The 21,819-nt window shown below is 36.5% G+C and overlaps 1 protein-coding gene across 9 annotated transcripts in view; it reads left to right on the top strand.

Annotated features, from left to right (window-relative positions):
* EML4 (EMAP like 4) overlaps positions 1 to 21,819 on the top strand; it is a 154,710-nt gene that overhangs the window by 42,086 nt on the left and 90,805 nt on the right. Inside the window, exon 1 of one of the 9 annotated variants that reach the window (XM_027113288.1) lies at positions 16,241 to 16,623. The exons of 3 other annotated variants lie outside the window; for them this stretch is intronic. In XM_027113288.1, the coding sequence (XP_026969089.1) occupies positions 16,557 to 16,623 (67 nt within the window). In that variant the 5' untranslated portion in view covers positions 16,241 to 16,556. Of the gene's footprint in view, positions 1 to 16,240; positions 16,624 to 21,819 lie in introns of those variants that run through there. 5 more of the 9 variants (XM_027113281.1, XM_027113283.1, XM_027113286.1 and 2 more) reach the window with 5 other exon arrangements.

Genomic DNA, 21,819 nt, shown 5'->3' with positions numbered 1-21,819 from the left:
TTCTACACTTGAGAATTACTACTTGGATCTGTTGTTTATATGTATCCTCCAGAGCCCATCTGAAGAGAATAGAGGGTAGAGGAAAGAAGAATTAAATTTGTCCCATCATATTTACTTTGATATCGGCCTTTCATACTTGGTTCCTACCTGGACCACACAATAAAATTCCGTACTAGGAATATGGGGACTCCTTTCAATTTTGAGGGTGCTTTACTTTGACAATAAGAATATTTGGGCTTTGGGGATTTCAGCCAATAGTATGGTAGTGGCTTCTCCTTTGTTTTCTTCAAAATCAGTGAAAACTTTTAGTATAGGTATAATGCAGTTGAGTAGTTCATTATGCATTTTCCTAAAAATTTAACTGAGACACATTTGCCTTGTTCATCAGACACATTTGCCAGTTCATCATTTAAATAATTATGACTCTTGGCAATGAGGAACTCACAGTGAATATAGAAACAAGTGAATTCTAAAGCCAGGAATAAGTTTAATTGTAGACCTTGAATTGATTAATTATTGCAGAAACAGCATCAATTGAAGAAGAGCCCCGTTTCATAAGGAGATATCAGATGTCTTTGAAAAGGACTACCTTATAAATTTCCAAGTTCTGCACATCTTTAGATTGCTTTAGTCTTTACATTGATTTTTCTTTTTCTTTTCACAAATTAAAAAATGACAGATTGTGTTTAACTTAAGCTTTAAAAAGTTAAGTTTGTTAATATGTTTGGTGGTTTGTTTTGGTGCAGGAGCATTTGAAACCCTTTTGCAGCCATGAGTAGCTTCTTTGAAATTTCTATGTTAAGAAGGGGCTAGGAGTGTCAATTTGTGAGTGTGTGTGATTTGTTTTTAAGCTACTTTTTTTTTTTTTTTTTGCGGTACGCGGGCCTCTCACTGTTGTGGCCTCTCCCGTTGCGGAGCACAGGCTCCGGACGCGCAGGCCCAGCTGCCATGGCTCACAGGCCCAGCCGCTCCGCGGCACGTGGGATCTCCCCGGACCGGGGCACGAACCCGTGTCCCCTGCATCGGCAGGCGGACTCTCAACCACTGCGCCACCAGGGAAGCCCTTAAGCTACTTTTTAATAATAAGTGCATTATTTTCACTCATACTGTACGTTATAGATCATTCAAAGCAGCAAAGTTCTCCAAAAATGATCTTATTTATATATAATGCATACATAACATCTGTGATTTTAAAAATACCAATTGTCCATATCAGATACATACTTTGTCAGTTGAAGAAAGTTACTCTTTGGGTAACTTTGATAGAGAGGCTAGTAATAGAGGTAAAGGGAAGGGGGAGGGTAAAGCCACCCATTAACTCCACCGCTGACAGTAATCTGCCCCTTTATTTAGGTTGCCACTGCCTTATTTAGATGACTGTTACCTCTAACCTTCATGGTTCTAGCAGCCTCTTATCTGTTGCCTAGTCTCATCTCTCTCAAACCTATCCTTTGCCTTTCATCCTCCATTTAGCTGCCAGGGGGATGAGCTACTTAAATTGTGATTTTGATCTGGCCACTCTCCTGCTGTCCTCCAAGACAGTGGTTTTAAGAGTGAGGTGTAAGATGGTTTCTTGGTGGTACAGGAAAAAATATTAGAATTTTTAATTTTTATATTGCTATTTACCTGTACTTTATTAAGTGCATTTACTTGTCATATTATCTAAATCTCACAAAATAGATAAGTGACTTTAAAAGATTTCTTCGAAGAAACCATAGGTTTAAGATAATGTAAGTCAAGCACAGGAGAATAATAAGAAAATGGCACAGCTGATCCTTCTAGTCTTAGTTCAAGCTCTTTGTCAGCCACGTTACAGTTTTAACACCAGTGATCTAATCAGGTCTGATAAATCTTGCCAAAGTCAGTATTATTGAGAAGACTTGTTTGAACCCTAAGTATATGTATTGTGCCTTAAAATATTAACTAATGATTGAAAAACCAAAAAGTAGTTTGTCATGTCTTAATATTATTCACTGTTCCAGGTCTGCATAAAATTTAAATATTATATGCATCTTGGGGATTAAGTCCTATTGGGAGAATAAAGCAATGTATTGAAGTGTGTGAAAGTAGTAAAAAAAAAAATTGCAACCACAAGATTAAAATATTTGCTTCATTTGGAAGAAGTAAGTATGCTGTTTTCCAGCAAACACACAGAAACAATCTAATGAAAGTATGAAACTATTAATACTAGCAAGACATTTAAGATATCATTTATTTTATCTTTATTCCATAATTTTCATGTTTTTATTTTTTATATATGTTTTGTAGAGTTCATAACATATTACCACAGTAGTACATGTATAAAAATATACGTATATTGGGGGTGTGAGCTCAATATTTAAAAACCTTTTTATTGCTGTATAACATATGTAATCATAATCCAGGTCACTAAAGAGAATATATCCAAAACCCCAAAAGACCCACCCCCCTTCTTATGCTTCTACCAATTACTACCCCCTCTCACATCTCTAATAATAACTTCTGTCTTGATTTCTGACAATATGGTATAGTTTTGCACTTTAATATAAGCGGAATCATAAAGCATATATATATACTTTTTAATTTTATTTTATTTTTGGCTGCGTTGGGTCTTTGTTGCTGTGCGCAGGCTTTCTCCAGTTGCAGCGAGCGGGGGCTACTCTTTTGTTGCGTGGCACAGGCTTCTCATTGCGGTGGCTTCTCTTGTTGTGGAGCACGGGTTCTAGGCTCACGGGCTTCAGTAGTTGTGGCACATGGACTCCAGTAGTTGTGGCTCGCAGGCTCAGTAGCTGTGGCGCACGGGCTTAGTTGCTCCGCCGCATGTGGGATCTTCCCCAACCAGGGCTTGAACCCGTGTCCCCTGCATTGGCAGGCAGATTCTCAGCCACTGCGCCACCAGCAAAGCCCCAAAGCGTATATTCTTTTATGTCTGGTTTCCTTTGCTCAATATTATGTTTGTGAGATTCATTTGTGGTGTTCTGTGTAGCTGTAGTTCATTCAGTATCATGGTTATATGGATATGCCACGGTTTATTTGTCGATTCTAATATTGATGGATATTTAGTTTGTTTCCAGTGTCTATTATGAATAATGCTACTCTGATTCCTGTATATATTTCTTGGTACACATATGTACACATTTCTGTCTGGTATAATCATAGAACTGGAATTGTTGGGTCGTGGGAAATGTTTTTATTCCACTTTAGTTGATCATGCCAAATAGTTTTCCATAGTGGTTGTACCAGTACATAGTCCTACCAGCAGTTCCAAGAGTTCCTGTTGTCCCACATCTTCACCAGCACTAGATATTGTTAGCACAGGCTCTGGATGCGCAGGCCCAGCAGCCATGGTCCACAGCCCCAGCCGCTTCACGGCATGTGGGATCCTCCTGGACCGGGATCCTCCTGGACGGATCCTCCTGGACCGGTGCACGAACCCGCGCACCCTCCATCGGCAGGCAGACTGCCAACCACTGCACCACCAGGGAAGCCCCGGAAAATAACTTTTTTTTTGTCTCTCAGTCAGTTCCTTATTCACAATATCAAATCCTTTGAATACTACATGTTGGTGATTTTTAAAAAATATGCTCTATTGTGGGAAGCCTAGGAAGGTTTTTCTGAAAATGTGAGCATATTTATCCTCTCATAGAACTCTGGTTGAATAGTCTCATATTTTTCCTCAGATGCTATGTTTCTGTTCTTTGTTGTAGAACTTTATCATTTCTACCAGCTTGAGAACCCTCACTATAAATAAGCAAAGATTTTATTCTCTGAAGCAAGAAGTACCATGAAATGCCAAATTCTCTAATTTGGGGCTAAAAAAAAATTTAAAGTTACCTTCTTTATTTTCTCCTTATTCTTCTCTCTCTGTAGCCATGGAGTAATAGAGTCATAAAATTAATATGCCACCTACTTTGATTATGGAGAAGACATTTCTTACTCTTATTAATAAAAATTACTTTGTCAATAAAACTGATTACTGTCATTTGAGAAGAGAGATACTTTTAAAATTATTTTATATATTTTTAAATTATAAATATACACTTGCTCATTTTAACAAGTCAGACTTTGCACAAGATAACTCTTGCTAACAGTTTAGTTTGTATTCTTCTGCATCGGGGATTGACAAAGTATGGCTCTTGCAGCAAATCTGTTATTTTTGTATGTACATCATTGTGAGCCAGGAATATTTTTTGTATTTTTAAATGGTTGAAAAAATCAAAAGAATGATATTTCATGACACATGAAAGTTACATGAAATTCTGATTTCAGTGTTCATAAATACAGTTTTATTGGAACATATTTCATTTGTAGAGATACTGTCTATGGCTGCTTTTGTTCTGTAACAGCAGAGTGCAATGATTGGAATAGAGATCTTTGACCTTCAAAGCCTAAAGTATTTACCTTCTGGTCCTTTACAGAAAAAGTTAGCTGACCCCTGTAATACATAAACAGGTTTTGTCATTTGTTTTTTTCAAAAGCAGGGCATAAAATACAGTGTGTGCAATGGATATGCATTATATTATACTTATTGGTAACTAACTTTTTCCGCTTATCCACTGCTGATCGATAGCTGTCCATACTACACTGATATATGGTGCACAGTATTCCATATTTAGATACCATATTTCATTCACCTGATCTCATTTAGGTAGACCTTTAGATCTGTTTATACATACTATATACATTGTTGCATCAGAGTATGTATGTGTAATTCTGATTATTTAATTTAAGTAGCTATTACTAGATTACTTTTCAAAAAATTCATAGCAGTTCACAAGTGCACCAGTACAACTGCCTGTGTCCTAACACTCTGGCTACTATTTGTTGTCATTTAAAAAAAAAATTGCCCCTAAGATCAGTAAAAATTATTTTAGTTTTCAATCTCCTGCTGACTAAAGAAGCTAAGCCATTTACACTTATAAAGACATGCTTTAAAGGAGCTGAAGTTTCATCATCTCAACATTTCATTTTTCTTTCTGTTTTTGAAGAGATCTTAAATGTCAGCAGCCACAAATTACAATTTTTACTCTAGCCAGTCATCTTTCCTCTCCTTGCTTACAAGAAGTCTGTCCCTGTTACAAGAGTACCATTTGAGAGGTTTTGACCTACTTAGCCCAGATCTCTCTCAGTATATGAAAAACATCCTCACTAAAACACATCTAGATACAGTGAGTAACATCTTTGTTTACAGAGGCCATTAAATTTTTGTTAATCTTTGGACAATTTAGTAAATAGAGATAATAGTCTTCTAAGCAATGCTGGCTGTAAGCTACATTATGAAAAAATTGAAGTGCTTACAACTCCAGCTTCTCTTTTTCCCCTCATTTGTACCCTTATTTAGGTGATTCCTGTACCCTTTTTGCATACTCAGTAATGCCCCAGTGTGCTCTTCTGCCAGTCATTTATACTTTTGGGAAAATGTCAACTCTACTTATACCTTCAAAGGGAATTTACAATTTAAATTATGAAATGAAAGTTTTTGTTGCTTATTGAATGAAGGGTTTGTTGGTTTGGTAATAGCTTTTTTGCACTATAATTCATATACCACACATTTCAACTATACAACACTGTGGTTTTTAGAATATTCCCAGGGTTGTACAACCTTCACTACCATCAATTTTAGACCATTTCCATCACCACAGGAAGAAATTCTTTGTTTTTCAGCCATCACTCCCCATTTCCCCCATCTCCTATAATCTATAGGCAACCATGAGTCTACTTTCTGTTACACATTTGCCTGTTCTGGACATTTTATATAAATGGAATCATACAATATGTGACTGTCTTCTTTAACTTAGCATGTTTTCAGGATTCATCTGTGTTACAGCATATATCAGTATTTCATTCCTTTTCATGGCTGAAAATAAATAATACTCCATTGTATGGTTATACCACATGAGTGAATATCCATTCATCATTCAGTGGACATTTGGGTTATTTTTACTTTTTGGCTCTTACGAGTAATGCTGCTATGAACATTCATGTGCAAGTTTTCGTGTGGACATATCTTTTTGTTTTTCTTGGGTATATATCTAGGAGGGAATTGCTGGGTCATATGGTAACTCTATGTTTAACTTTCTGAGGAGCTGCCAGACTGTTTTCCAAAGTGGTTGCACCATTTACATTCCGCACAGCAGTGTGCGAGGGTTCAGCTTCTTCACAGCCTCACCAACACTAATTGTCATTTTGACTGCACCCGTCCTGGTGGGTGTGAAGTGATACCACACTCTGATTGTTTTGTGTGTGGTGTAATATTTTTGTGTGGTGTGATTTTTTTTATTATTGTGATAAAATATACATAACAAAATTTACTATTTTAGCCATTTTTAGGTATATAATTCACAGTGTTGTGTAACCATCACCACTGTCCATTTTCATAACATTTTTTGTCATTCTAAACAGAAACTTCATACTCATTGAATAATATTTCAACATTCCCCTCTTTTCCCAGCCCTGGTAACCTCTGTTCTACTTTCTGTCTCTATGAATTTGTCTCTTGTAGATACCTCACTTAAATGTAATCATACAGTATTTGTCCTTTTGTGTCCGACTTATTTTATTTAGCATAATAATTATAAGCCATGTTGTAGCTCGTGTCAATTTTATTCCTTTTTAAGGTCAAATAATATTCCATTGTATGTATATACCACATTTTGTTTATTCATCTGTGGGTAGTCATTTGGGTGGTTTCACCTTTTGGTTATTGTGAATAATCTGGTATGAACATTGGTGCACACGTATCTGTTTGAGTCCCTGCTTTCAATTCTTTTGGGTATATATCCCTAGAAGTGGAATTGCTGGATCTATGTTTAACTTTTTGAGGAACTGCTGGGGTGTTTTGAACAGCAGTTACATGATTTTACATTCCCACCAGAAGTGCACAGAGTTTTAATTTCTCCACATTCTTCCATGTACTCATTGGCAATTTATATATCTTCTTTGGAGAAATGTTTATTAAAGGCCATGGCCTATTTTTGAGCGTGGGGTTGCTGGCTTGTAGAGTAAGTGTACCTTCAAATTCAGTAAATCTTGCTCCCAAGTAGTTTATTAATGTACACTTTCCTTCAAAATGTATAAAAGTTCTGATGCCAACATTTGATGTGGCCAGAATTTACAGTTTTTGTTTATTTAATGGATATGAAATAGTAGCTTGTGATTTTAATTTGTATGTCCCTAATTAGCAGTGAGGTTGATCCATCTTCCCTACAAACAGAAGTTTGCCTATTCATATCTTTGTCACATTTTTTCTCTTAGGTTGTCTTTTCTTATTGATCTATAGGCAATATTTACATATTTCTTATATGCATTATAATGTCTGTTTTAAAGTTTTGCCTTTAAACTGTTTACTTTTTGAAGTGGGAAGAAAATTTGAATTTGTGTCCTTGGGTTTAATATGGTGCCTGACAAATTAGTCACTCAGTAAAATGTAGAATGAGTAAATATTTTGTGGAAATATAAAAATTTGTTTTATTTTATTATTTTTAATTAATTTATTTTTGGCTGTGTTGGGTCCTTGTTGCTGTGCGCAGGCTTTCTCTAGTTGCGGCGAGCGGGGGCTACTCTTCGTTGTGGTTCGCGGGCTTCTCATTGCGGTGGCTTCTCTTGTTGCGGAGCACGGGCTCTAAGCGGTCAGGCTTCAGTAGTTGTGGCACGAGGACTCAGTAGTTGTGGCTCACGGGCTTGAGAGCACAGGCTCAGTAGTTGTGATGCACAGGCTTAGTTGCTCTGCAGCATGTGGGATCTTCCCGGACCAGGGCTCGAACCCGTGTCCCCTGCATTGGCAGGCGGCTTCCCAACCACTGCACCACCAGGGAAGCCCCTGTTTTATTTTTAAAGAAATAATGCTACCTAAATTAAGTGACAGATGAGTGCTAATGATTTGCACCGCCATGTGTAAACTGTACCTTTATGGTTATCTAATAGTGTATTGGGTCTCCCATTGTTTGAGTGCCCTAGGTACATTTATTTGCAAGTGGATTAGAAGGAGAGTTCTTGTCAGTTTGGGCTTGGTCTGAAAGTCATTTAAAGAAGAGTTAATCTGTTAGATCCTCCAGATACACTTAAATTCTGAATAAAGATGCACATACTGCAGATAATTCTCAGGCCTGTGATGGATGGCAGTTGTATAAAAATACAGTTTTGATTGCAGTAGCAGAATCCCACGCAATTTCTCTGAGGTTCAGCAAAGGGAATCCCCTCAGAAAGCAGGATTTTCTTGGGCCTTGTACTGTACTTGTTTAATCCTGTCTTTTTCCACTTTTAGTTTTATATACTATGTAAAATAGTGTCCCTTCTCCTTTAAAGTTTTAAAGAATTACATCCTACCTGCTTTCAAAATTGATATGGGCCTGTTAAGGCTATTCCTTTGACTACCTCTCCCCAACAAAGAAAAACCCTAAACGTGCTCATGGTCAAAGAATTCAATTTTGTGTGACAAACTGCAATACATATGCCCTTCAATTACATAGTTTTAGGAATGAAATTGATGAGTTTTGTAGATACAACTGGTGGTTGTTAATTGATGTGTTTCCTCTGGGTCTCTTCCTCTCCCTTCCTCCTCCTCCTCCTCTTTTTTAATTTTTATTTTTTTTTAAGTAGGTAAAAGTATCATGTACTCAGAGTTTATCATTTAATATTTGATATTCAGTACTAATAATCATATCATTTGGGTTATGTCTGTAATCTTATTATTTAGAAGTTACATTTTTGCCTTATGTTTAATAGGCTTACATAGTAAGCTCTCCAGTTGCATTGCTTTTTAAAAAATTCTCATTGGTATTTTTCTTTTAACAGAAAAATAACTTGTTCCAGAGACCAGACCTTCTCCACCATTAAAAATTTTGGCTAACTTCCTTTTTCGGGTCCCACTATTTTCTGTATATATTTATCAGGACAACTGTTGTATAATACTCTATTGTATTTATTTGTTTACAGTTTCTCTCTCCCCCACTCATCCATTCTTCTTAGGTTTGGAGACCATCTTATTCAAACTCTTAACAATGAATGGCATATAATTACAAATTCACTGAATGTTAAACGTGATTATCAAATAAATAACACATATTTTTGTGTTGTGTTTAATCTTTTCTGCTAATTCCAATTTAGTCTTTTTAACTTCCTGATGATGAAATGGAATTTAGTGAATAAATAATTAGTAAAATAATGTAGCATCTCTTTCTGCTGATGTTTGAGACTGTTTCAGGAAATCTTTGACCTATTTGGGTGCCTGACCACACAAATCTTACTAATCATTAAGAATTAAGGCAATCTAGGTGTGGGTTTACCAGACCTTTATTTTAGAATCTTAATAATTATTTTAGTTCTTACTTTCATTTTTTTTAAATGCCCTTTGGTGATTTATCTGTTAAATTTTCTGTAATTTTATATGTTAGGTGCTCTTAGCCTCATTTTAAAGATGAAGAAACTGGGGCATGGAGAAGTTTAAAAATTTGCCCAGGGTTATACATTTATTTTTTTAATTATTATTATTTTTTTTATTTATTTATTTTTGGCTGTGTTGGGTCTTCATTGCTGCACACAGGCTTTCTCTAGTTGTGGTGAACGGGGGCTACTCTTCGTTGTGGTGCATGGGCTTCTCATTGCGGTGGCTTCTCGTTGCGGAGCATGGGCTCTAGGCATGCAGGCTTCAGTAGTTGTGGCACGTGGGCTCCAGTAGTTGTGGCTCGCAGGCTCTAGAGCTCAGGCTCAGTAGTTGTGGCGCACAGGCCTAGTTGCTTCGCAGCATGTGGGATCTTCCCGGATCAGGGCTCGAACCCATGTCCCCTGCATTGGCAGGTGGATTCTTAACCACTGCACCACCTGGGAAGGCCCCAGGGTTATACATTTAGTAAATGGCAAGGCCAGTTTTTGAATTCATAGAGTCTAAACCCAGCATTATATTCTTAAGCAGTGTATGCAAATTAGTTTTCAGTTACACATGAACTTTGTGTTCCAGGAACAGTTTTTTTAACAAAAACTAATATGGTAGAATAGTTTTCTTAAAAGCAAGACATGCTATATTTTCTACCAAGGCCAGTGATTTACCAGGAGTGTGTGTGTGTGTGTGCGTGCGTGCGTGCGCGTGCGCTTGAGAGAGAGAAAATGTGAGTAAATTTAGGACTAAACACCTGGAGAAAGCTATGAGTTTGTGAGAGGAGTTAAGGAGGGGAATAAAGTGGATTTTTTAAAAGAGAAATATAAGCATTTGAGCTCATTTACTTATGAAAATAAGAAAAAGAAACATCTAGTGGTGAAATAAATACGTCTGGGTTGAGGCACAGTAGTGCAAAAATATCCAACCTTTTGATCAGGCTAAATCTCTAAAACTGTGACAGCAGTAACAAAAATGTACTTCATTTTAGGCATGTTGTGGCAGAGAGAGGAGGAGGAGGGGGAGGAAAGGCAGCGAGATACGTAGGTAGGTAGGTAGGTAGATGGTCTCAAAGTCCAGTTACAAAAGAGGGAAGGGGGATATTCAGAAAAAGAAGCTGAAAAAGGAAGAAGTATTTAAGGTAGTGAAGAAAATAGGAGAGAGATACCTATCTTTTCTATCATGTAGTCATTGGCTGAAATTGTTTCTTCTAGATCCTCCTCCCAGTTCAATGAAACTTCTCATGTGGGGGGTTTTGTTCTTCTAAAGCATCCTCCGTCTTCTGCATGTCACTAAGGTAATAGGGGTTTCTATCTCGTCCTTTGTTTTATCCTGTCTTTGCCGCTGGTTCTAAAGTACAGCCACGATAAATCAACCACTATTTGGAGAGTTACTGCTACATGTGGTACTTCCAGGTGTAGAGGAAAACAAAAAAGAAATAACTTCTTCTCTAGAGGACTTTACAATCTAATTAGGGATTTAAAATGTAACTTTGTTAAAAGATGATTATAATATCCTGCATTGTGATGAGTCAGATGGTATAAACAATTCCACACTTAGCCACTCAGCTTAAGCTTTAACCAGCTCGGCTTAGCAGGTGACCTTGTCTCCTGCTTCACAAGATAAAAATTTAGGTATAAAAGCAAATATGTGGGGCTTCCCTGGTGGCGCAGTGGTTGAGAGTCTGCCTGCCGATGCAGGGAACACGGGTTCGTGCCCCGGTCCGGGAAGATCCCACATGCCGCGGAGCGGCTAGGCCCGTGAGCCATGGCCGCTGAGCCTGCGCGTCCAGAGCCTGTGCTCCGCAACGGGAGAGGCCACAACAGTGAGAGGCCCCCGTACCGCAAAAAAAAAAAAAAAACAAAAACAAATATGTGGGCCTGCTCTCATCTTCTCCCCTTCATTCTTAAATAAAAGTGTCCCTTCTTTTTTGCATTTTTTTAACATCTTTATTGGGGTATAATTGTTTTACAATGGTGTGTTAGTTTCCGCTTTATAACAAAGTGAATCAGTTATACATATGTCCCCATATCTCTTCCTCCTTGCGTCTCCCTCCCTCCCACCTTCCCTATCCCACCCCTCTACGTGGTCACAAAGCACCGAGCTGATCTCCCTGTGCTATGTGGCTGCTTCCCACTAGCTATCTATTTTACATTTTGTAGTGTATATTTGTCCATGCCACTCTCTCACTTTGTCCCAGCTTACCCTTGCCCCTCCACGTATCCTCAAGTCCATTCTCTGTGTCTTTATTCCCGTCTTGACCCTAGGTCCTTCTGAATTTTTTAAAATTTTTATTCCATATATGTGTGTTAGCATACAGTATTTGTTTTTCTCTTTCTGACTTACTTCACTCTGTATGACAGACCTTAGGTCCATCCACCTCACTACAAATAACTCAATTTCATTTCTTTTTATGGCTGAGTAATATTCCATTGTATATATGTGCCACATCTTCTTTATCCATTCATCTGTTGATGGACACTTAGGATGCTTCCATGTCCTGGCTATTGTAAATAGAGCTGCAGTGAACATTTTGGTACATGTCTCTTTTTGAATTATGGTTTTCTCAGGGTATATGCCCAGTAGTGGGATTGCTGGGTCCTATGGTAGTTCTATTTGTAGTTTTTTAAGGAACCTCCATACTGTTCTCCATAGTGGCTGTATCAATTTACATTCACACCAACAGTGCAAGAGGGTTGCCTTTTCTCCACACTCTCTCCAGCATTTATTGTTTGTAGATTTTTTGATGATGGCCATTCTGACCGGTGTGAGGTGATACCTCATTGTAGTTCTGATGTGCATTTCTCTAATGATTAATGATGTTGAGCATCCTTTCATGTGTTTGTTGGTGATCTGTATATCTTCTTTGGAGAAATATCTATTTAGTTCTTCTACCCATTTTTGGATTGGGTTTTTGTTGTTTTGTTATTGATCTGCATGAGCTGCTTATAAATTTTGGAGATTAATCCTTTGTCAGTTGCTTCATTTGCAAATATTTTCTCCCATTCTGAGGGTTGTCTTTTCATCTTGTTTATGGTTTCCTTTGCTGTGCAAAAGCTTTTTTGAAGTTTCATTAGGTCCCATTTGTTTATTTTTGTTTTTATTTCCATTTCTTTAGGAGGTGAGTCGAAAAAAGGATCTTGCTGTGATTTATGTCATAGAGTGTTCTGCCTATGTTTTCCTCTAAGAGTTTGATAGTGTCTGGCCTTACATTTAGGTTTTAATCCATTTTTAGTTTATTTTTGTGTATTGTGTAGGGAGTGTTCTAATTTCATTCTTTTACATGTAGCTGTCCAGTTTTCCCAGCACCAATTATTGAAGAAGCTGTCTTTTCTCCACTGTATATTCTTGCCTCCTTTATCAAAGATAAGGTGACCATATATGCATGGGTTTATCTCTGGGCTTTCTATCCTGTTCCAGTGATCTATATTTCTGTTTTTGTGCCATTACCATACTGTCTTGATTACTGTAGCTTTGTAGTATAGTCTGAAGTCAGGGAGCCTAATTCCTCCAGCTCCGTTTTTCTTTCTCAAGATTGCTTTGGCTATTCGGGGTCTTTTGTGTTTCCATACAAATTGTGAAATTTTTTGTTCTAGTTCTGTGAAAAATGCCAGTGATAGTTTGATAGGGATTTCATTGAATCTGTAGATTGCTTTGGGTAGCATAGTCATTTTCACAATGTTGATTCTTCCCATCCAAGAACATGGTATATCTCTCCATCTATTTGGTCATCTTTAATTTCTTTCATCAGTATCTTTTAATTTCCTCATACAGGTCTTTTGTCTCCTTAGGTAGGTTTATTCCTAGATATTTTATTCTTTTTGTTGCAGTGGTAAATGGGAGTGTTTTCTTAATTTTTCTTTCAGATTTTTCATCATTGGTGTATAGGAATGCAAGAGATTTCTGTGCATTAATCTTGTATCCTGCTAGTTTACTAAATTCATTGATTAGCTCTAGTAGTTTTCTGGTAGCATCTTTAGGATTCTCTATGTACAGTATCATGTCATCTGCAGTGACAGCTTTACTTCTTTTCCGATTTGGATTCCTTTTATTTCTTTTTCTTCTCTGATTGCTGTGGCTAAAATTTCCAGAACTATGTTGAATAATAGTGGTGAGAGTGGGCAACCTTGTCTTGTTCCTGATCTTAGTGGAAATGGTTTCAGTTTTTCACCATTGAGGACAATGTTGGCTGTCCCTTCTTAAGGCTCGTCCTTTGGTCTGTGTTTTTTACTCTAGTCCTTCACATCATCTCTAACACAAGAGCTTTGCTGCATGCCCTCTTGTGTTAGTACAGCTCACTTTCTCATCGGTTCCTTCCCCAAACCCTGTAAATGTTGAACAAAAACCCCTTCAACAACCTTGCACAACTCATTCCCCACCTCATTCCATTTTCCCCCTTTCCATCTTCAACCAGATTCCTTAAAAAGACTTCTTTACCTCCAAGTCACAATTCAGTACATTGCAGTCATGCTTCTTTCCCCATCACTCCACTGAAACTTCTCTGGTAAAGGTCTCCTAATAATTGCCAAATCCAGTGGACCATTTTCAGTCCTTGTCTTTTGATGTCCTTTCAGTCTTTGAAATTATTATTCTTTTCCTGAATCTATTATTACCTTTCTGACAGTTTTTATTCTGTGTTATTTGCACGTTCCTTTCCTTCTGGCTGCCCTGAAAATAACCTTGGCCCTATTCTCTTCTCACTCCCAGTCAATTCTAGTGACTCTAGCTATCAATTATATCCCAGTACAGTTTTCAAAAGTACGTCTCTAGTTTAGGCCTTTGTCTTAAGCCCAAGACCTAGTTATACTTTTGTTGCAGTGACCTCAAACTCAGCAGGTCCAAAAGTGCTCATCATTCTACTTCCTCATTTCCCCCAACCTTGTTTCTTTTCCTTTATTCCTAGCTCAGTGAATGTTATCTAACCATTTGCTCACTATTCCAAATAGAACAAGGAGACCCTCCCCTACTTTTCATCCCCTCATCCAGTCAGTGACCATATTCCATCAATCCTGCATCTTGAGTAGCATCTTTTAAGTGCGTCCTTTAATTTCTAATTTCTAGTAGGTAAAATTCCTTTTAATTCACCTCAGCATCTCGAAGAGATTCTGTACATCATAGTACTCAAATACTTGAATGTATGAGTAAGTGTTCTGGAAAGATTGACTGTAATAGTAAAGAGAGAAGATGATTCTTGAGCAAAGAAAAACTAAGCTGAGATTAGGAACCACATACTTTCTGGCCTGACATCAAATTTTGATTTGAGAAGAAAGGAATGCCCAAGATATATAATCTACAAATTAGTAGCAGTTTACAAATGGGAGGTGGTAAAAAGAAGCCCATGTACTGTAGTGTATGTATAAGGGGAGCCTTTTCGTTACGTACTAATTACAAAGCACTAGGTTGCAGAACTTCTTGACAGTCCTTCTCTAACCTTAGGAGTCTGTGAGCAGTCATTTAATTGGGCTGCATTTGTTGTAAAGAAGAGTAGTTGAGACCTAAATTATAAAACTATAGTCTTACATTTGTCTGTTGACTGAAGAGAAACAATAAAGTACAATCTGCTTCAGAGCTTCTCACCAATCAATAGCAAGAATTTGAACTCCGTCCTAGTCTGTGCCTAGCATTACATTTCCTTTGTATCATTATATTTCCCATTCTGTCTGCTTTTATTCATCCTACTTGGTATCCCCTATTTGTTTCAGACACATTACACACACCCCAGCCCATTTAATTCCTATTAATCTTCCAAGTAGCTCCTGTATTTTGATGAATCTGTACCAGGTATTAATCTATAGAGAAGAACTTTCCCGAGTCTCACTTTAGGAAACACTCTTGATGGTTCCCACTTTCTTCTGTAAATATTAATCTAGGTCATTTTGCTTCATTCCTCTGTCTTTTATCAGCTTTGCTTTTAGTTTATCCTCATCTCAATCTTTGTAGCATAGCTCTTAATGTTCAGTTTGGTTTAGGTTTTATCCATTTTGCAGTATTGTGTGTGTGGGTGTGTGTGTTTATAGTAGTCCAGTTGTTTCTGTTTTACTTTGGTTTGGTTTAAATTTGCTTTTCTTAATTATAAATATAAAGCTTAAAAGCAACAAACTGAAGAGATGATCTGTCAGTAGCTTTGTTTTGACACTTATCTCCATGTATTTGTTCTTTAATTAGCTTTAGAAGTAGTTATCAAAAGAATAAATACACGTTTCATTCATTAACTTTCACCTGCTTTTACATGGTTTTATAAGAGAGACTAAAGATATTTATAATTTCAGTTCCCTTATACTTTTACATTATTGTAAGCATATGTGGTTTGATATCAGAATATCTGTCCAGATGTAAACCATTATAGGTTACTACTAATACAGTTGTATTATTTTAAAATAATTTGGAAAATTAGTGAATTAAGAAAAGGGACTATTCTCATTGTTAATTGTATTCATTATCTTACTCTAGTGAAATGGTTGTAATAAATCAGACATGTTACACTTAGGTTTTAAAAATTAATGAAAAGTGATCATTCTTTTAGTTTCTTTACAGTTCATGTGGATTTCATTTTATTTTAAACAAAAGCAAAAGGAAAAAGGAAATGTGACTTGCCACTTTGCACACACATTGTTTATTTAATTTCCTAGTAGAGAAAAATACTCATTTGGGGGGCTTTAACTCTGTTATTTATAGAAACTATTTAATATGTTTTAGTTTCAGAAAGCAAAAACTGGGTTTTGCATTTGAAGCAGTTGTACCTTACTCTTAACCAATTGAAAGAAGATCAGAAAAGTAGTGCCTGAGGACAACCAAATAATTGTAGTGAATATTCATGTGGTGCATTAAAAATGTGTTTCTGCCTGTGCCTGGAATTTAGCCACTCCCCAAAGCAGCCCAAGTTTTTTTTTCTGTATCTTTACCCTCCTTTTGCCTGCGTGCTCTGTTTCCTCTCTCTCCTTCAGTTTCTTTGTCTCTCTTTATAAATAAGTAGAAAACTTTTCTTTAGATCAGAGAGCAAAGGGGCAGGAGAACTATCTTAAGAAGTTTTTATTTGTGCCAACATAGAAGTGCTTGGTGGTAGGCCATCTGGATCGGGAGGATTTCCTCAGAATGTAAAGTATGTCGTGAGATTTAGAGAGCTGGGATTTGCTCTGGAACTATCTGGGAAGGCAGCAGGAAACGTAGACAGAACTGGTTTATACTGCTTGTAACGTAGGTGGCAAGAATGGAAGACCGCTTGCCTGGTCTCGCTTCAGTGTGTGCTTCCTCTACATTTAGGAGCTTCTGCACTGGTAACGTATCTTTCCTTTCCTGGGGATTCAGACTTGTGTCACAAACTTTACTACTCGTGACAAAAGAAATCTGAGGATGTGGGAATGCATCTAGGTCTCTTCTGTCCCTCCCCTTCTCCTTCCTTTAAATGTATGTGTCAATAATGGCATAAATATTTGCCTACCTACTTTTATAAAGTACTTAAGACTGTACCCCCTTTATAAGCAAATATATCCTGTTGTAAGCGCAGAATGGGCTTTGTTCAACTTGTTCTTTCCCTGCGCCCCGCCCCCCAAAAGACAGTCATTATATTATTTGTGAGGAAAAAAATTAAAACAGTTTTTAATGGAAAATAGTAAAAAAATAAAAGCGCCTCTCAAATAATAAGAAATCAGAATTGTGTAATTAAGCTTGACTTCTGCTTCTGTGAAGTCTAACCAAAAAACATCAAAAGCAGAATTATCCGATTATCTGTTTTTAATTTTGTTTTAAGTGAGACTTTGAAAAAAGTCTTAATTGTGAATGAATCCTAGCGATAGAACAAAGTAAAGTCCTTCCCTGGGACTAGCCTTCATGTCCGGAGTGCTGTAGCAAAAGTGGTTTTATATTTTATTTAACTCAATTTCTTATATAATTTATGCCAGCAGGGGAATTTTTAGTAAGAATATCTTACAAGGAAAAACAAACTTAAGTTTTTAAAAGTAGAAAATATAAGTTAACATTGTTTGTGTTATTCAGTTGAAGACAAATTAGATAGTCTTATTTTCATATAATATTGCTAGGTGGAGGTAATTAATATTGTCATTTATTAGAGAAATAAAATATCCAAGCTTTAACAGTTAAAATGCCTTATTTAATTAAAACTTCTTTGAGAGAAAAATTTGACTTTTAGAAGTAGAATATTAAGATAAATAGGAAACATTAATTCCTGCATAAATATATCTTTCTATGAGCTGTTTTTATGAATATATTTTCTTATGGTTTATTTCCAAAAGTAGATTTTAGCTGTTCTAGAATACATAATTCATAACTTTTTGATATAATACTTAAATATTTGTCTTGATGAGACAATATTTGAAGATAACTAATTCCATTTTAAAACAAAGAAAAAACCGTTTAAGTTGCTAAATGCTTTCTGATTGGAATTTACTAATGTGACAAATCAGTTGTGATTTTGTTTTGTTCTTTTGAAGAAATGATGTTTAAAGACCCGATTTTCCTTAGGGTGTATTGTTTTGATTTTTGTGACTCTTATTAGCTTGAGAATATTTCTTTCAAACATTATGAGTTGTATACTTTTACAGAAATGTTTTCATTCACTATGCATAAAAATCTACATGTTAACCAAACTTGTATTGAAAATTTGGGTGCGTTACTAAGTAGGATTACATCACAGCCTGAATTAGCTTTGCTTTTCTTTACTGAGAAAATAGTTTAAGTTTTTTTTTTTTTGGTTATTTATTTATTTATTTATATTTTTGGCTGCCTTGGGTCTTTGTTGCTGCGTGCGGGCTTTTCTCTATTTGCGGCAAGCGGAGGCTACTCTTCCTTGCGGTGTGTGGGCTTCTCATTAGGTGGCTTCTCTTGTTGCAGAGCATGGGCTCTAGGCGTGCAGACTCAGTAGTTGTGGCTCATGGGCTCTAGAGCGCAGGCTCCGTAGTTGTGGTGCATGGGCTTATTTGCTCCGCGGCATGTAGGATCTTCCTGGACCAGGGCTCGAACCCGTGTCCCCTGTATTGACAGGCAGATTCTTAACCACTGCACCACCAGGGAAGCCCCAATAGTTTAAGTTTTATTTACAAAGAATTTTGCTTTTTTTGCAGAAAATTCATCTAAAGTAAAAGTATAAGTAAGCAAAATCCTCTGAAATCCCACTTGCCAGAGACATACCTCCAGTCTCTCTATACATCTGTAGGTGTATGTATGCCTGTGGATATACAGTTCTACACAGATACAACTACACTATAAATGTTGCCTGCAATTTTTTTCTTTATAGTATGTTGTTACTCCTAGTTAACTTTCTTATTTACGATTTTAAATATATACCATCCTTTTTAAGAGCTCCGTAGTGTACCGTAATACAACTGTTTATTTAATCAGTTCCCCATTGATAGTCCTTTAGGTTAGTGCCCTCACTTTTTTTAACTGTAAACAATGCATGGTGTTGTTACTAGTTTCTCATGGTTCTTTACCCATATTAGCTCTTCTAATCCTCGCCACTACCATTCTACCCATTAAGGCCTGCCCAGTGTCTTAACATAAGTGCTTTAGGAAGGGGAGATCAGAGACTGTTTTTAATTTTTTTTTTTAATATTTGTTCTTTGGATGGTATTATATCTCATATCATATACCTTTTTGAGATGGACTTTTTTTTCCCCAAAGGTTCATAGGTAACAGCTCATCTTACGGTCATTCCATTAGCCCTCAAAGCAGTCATAAAAACCACCTGGTTTAGTTGTTTTTATGACACAGAACCTCAGGGTTCTTTGGAAGTACAACTCTATCTGTTTTATCTGTTTTGGGATTTAATTTGCAAAAATGGTTTCATTGTTCTTAAAAAAAAAAAGTGAGTAATTATATAGTCTAGTCATCCACGTTCCCCATCCTCTCTCAGAAGAGAAAAATCACTAACTTCCACCTCAAAAAAGTATAATACAGTATATGTTTTAATTGTCTTTATGACATAGATGTTCCATTACCTGTGGAGGCCTCCCTGTACTATCCCCTGCCCTATACCATTAGAAGTAACTATTGTCATAAATTTTGTATATGTCATTCCCTTGCTCTGTGGTTTTGTTCTAAGCAATATATTATTTACTTTTGTGTTTTTTGAACTTTATGTAAAGTCCGACTTGCTTTTTACACTCATTATTATATTCCTGAGATTTATACATGATGTTTCATGTAGCCATAGTTTATTTTTACCACTTTGTAGTATTCTGTTGAATGTTTATATCACAATTTATTTACACATTTTATAGTTAATGGTTTGTTTCTATTGTGAACTTTTATAGTTCCAGTTTGTTTCTATTGTGAACTTTGCTGTTGTGAACATTATTGAACATTTCTGTTGGTGTATATATGCAAGAGCAGAGGTTGGGAAACTATGCCTGGCAGGCCACCTGTTTTTGTTTGTTTGTTTGTTTGTTTGTTTTTGTGGTACGCGGGCCTCTCACTGTTGTGGCCTCTCCCATTGCGGAGCACAGGCTCCGGACGCGCAGGCTCAGCGGCCACGGCTCACGGGCCTAGCTGCTCAGTGGCATGTGGGATCTTCCCAGACCGGGGCACGAACCTGCGTCCCCTGCATCGGCAGGAGGACTCTCAACCACCGCGCCACCAGGAAAGCCCCTCCAGGCCACCTGTTTTATAAAAAAAGTTTTATTGGAACATAACCACACAATCATTTACGTACTTATAGCTGTTTTTGTGTTACAAAGGCAGATTTGAGTAGTTGCTACAGAGATGATGTGGTCTGCAGAGCCTAAAATATTTACTGTCTGGCCCTCACAGAAAAAGATTGCCAACCCTGCTGTAGGTCAGGATCTATACACCCAGGAGGGGAATTGCTGGGTCATAGAATGTGTGCATCTTCAGTTTTACCAGATGATGCCAAAGTTGGTGTTACTTTTGTTTTTGTTTTTTAATCTCAAAGTCTTGAAACAGTTTACCGCCTACCAGTAATATATGAGAATTCACATTACTCTGTATCCTAGGGAATACTTGATATTGTCATGCTTAAAATTTTTTGCCTGTTTGGTGAGCATAAAATAGTGTTTCATATGGTTTTAATTTAATTTTCCTTTTCAAGATTATTAATGAGGTGCTTGAGCCTCATTTCATATGTTCATTGGCCATTTAGTCAAGACTTTTGGTGTTTAGTCAAGACTTTTGCCAGTTTTTCTGTAGGATTGTCTTTCTGATTGATTTGTAGGAATTCTGTATTCAGGATCCTAATCCTTTATCACTTGGTAAGTGTAAGAACTATTCCTCGTTTGTGAATTGCTTTTTCTCTTTACTGTGTCTTTTAGTGGACATGTATTCTGAATTCTAATGTAGTTTCAATATTTACTTTTATGGATAGTGCTTTTTGTATCTTGTTTAGGAACCTCCTCTCTACTTGCAGGATATGAAAATATTCTCTATTATTTTTCTAAAGGTTTTATAATTTTGCCCTTAATTCTTCAATCTGTTTGGATTTGATTTTCATGTGTGGTGGAGATAGGGACTTCAATATACTGAATTTTAATGAATTTGTGAATTTTAATTTAACTTGGGAAGTTCCGCCATTATTTCTTCACATATTTTTTTCATCTAGAATCTTTTTCTCCTCTTCCTCTGGGACTCCAGTGACACAAATATTAGGCCTGAGGCTGTGTCCATTTTTTTCTCTGTGTTTAAATTGTATACATCATATATATAATCTATTTGCATATAATATACATACATAATATAAATTTTTTAATAGAAGAGGTCCTAATTTCAGAGATTATTTTTTCTTCTTATAAACAGTTCAAAAGGATTGGTTATCCAATATCCCATAATGTAGGAAATTAGATTAGAAAGGAGTATTGCTATAGACTGTCATAGTTAATACTAACTGCAAAGAAAGAAGCAGAAAAGGTATGAAGAAAGATTATAAGTTTGAAAATATACTTTAAATTATTTAATTAGAAATATAATAGCCTCCAGGGTGTCATTTTATCACAGTGCTTGCAGCACAAAGTAATATTTTCAGTGAAGACTGAGTCATCTAGAAGTTGCTGTGTTATAATTATATGCCCTTGTTAAGAAGACAGGAAAATAAGTGATCCATTTTAGAAAGATTTACATAAAACCATTGATATTCAAAAGATGCTAGAATGTATAGGCATGCCTCGTTCTGATGTGAGGCTGGGTAGCCAACTTTTAGATATTTGTAATAGAAAATCTCTGCAAAGGTAACATGTATTTCTTGACAGTTTAGAAGACAAATTAACTATGATTCACTGTAGTAAAAGCATGAGTGACTACTGTTGTAGTTTTAAAACTGTCATATTGGATATGAAAGTTTACTAGTTACTTTTTTTTTTTTTTTGCTTGCGTCTCTAATAAAAGAGACCTTACTTATGCCAATAAATAGATTAGACTGATGGAAAAGAAGCTTATGGACTTCTTTCTCTTTTCTCTCTTTCTTCCTTTCTTTTTTATTTCCCCCCCTTAATGAGTTTAATAACCCT

This window comes from Aethalodelphis obliquidens, unplaced genomic scaffold (assembly GCF_003676395.1).
Source record: "Aethalodelphis obliquidens isolate GAN/ISIS:26980383/991018 unplaced genomic scaffold, ASM367639v1 scaffold12, whole genome shotgun sequence".
Classification (NCBI taxonomy): domain Eukaryota; kingdom Metazoa; phylum Chordata; class Mammalia; order Artiodactyla; family Delphinidae; genus Aethalodelphis; species Aethalodelphis obliquidens.
Note: the sequence above shows the minus strand (reverse complement) of the source record. Positions and strands in the feature narration are given on the sequence as shown.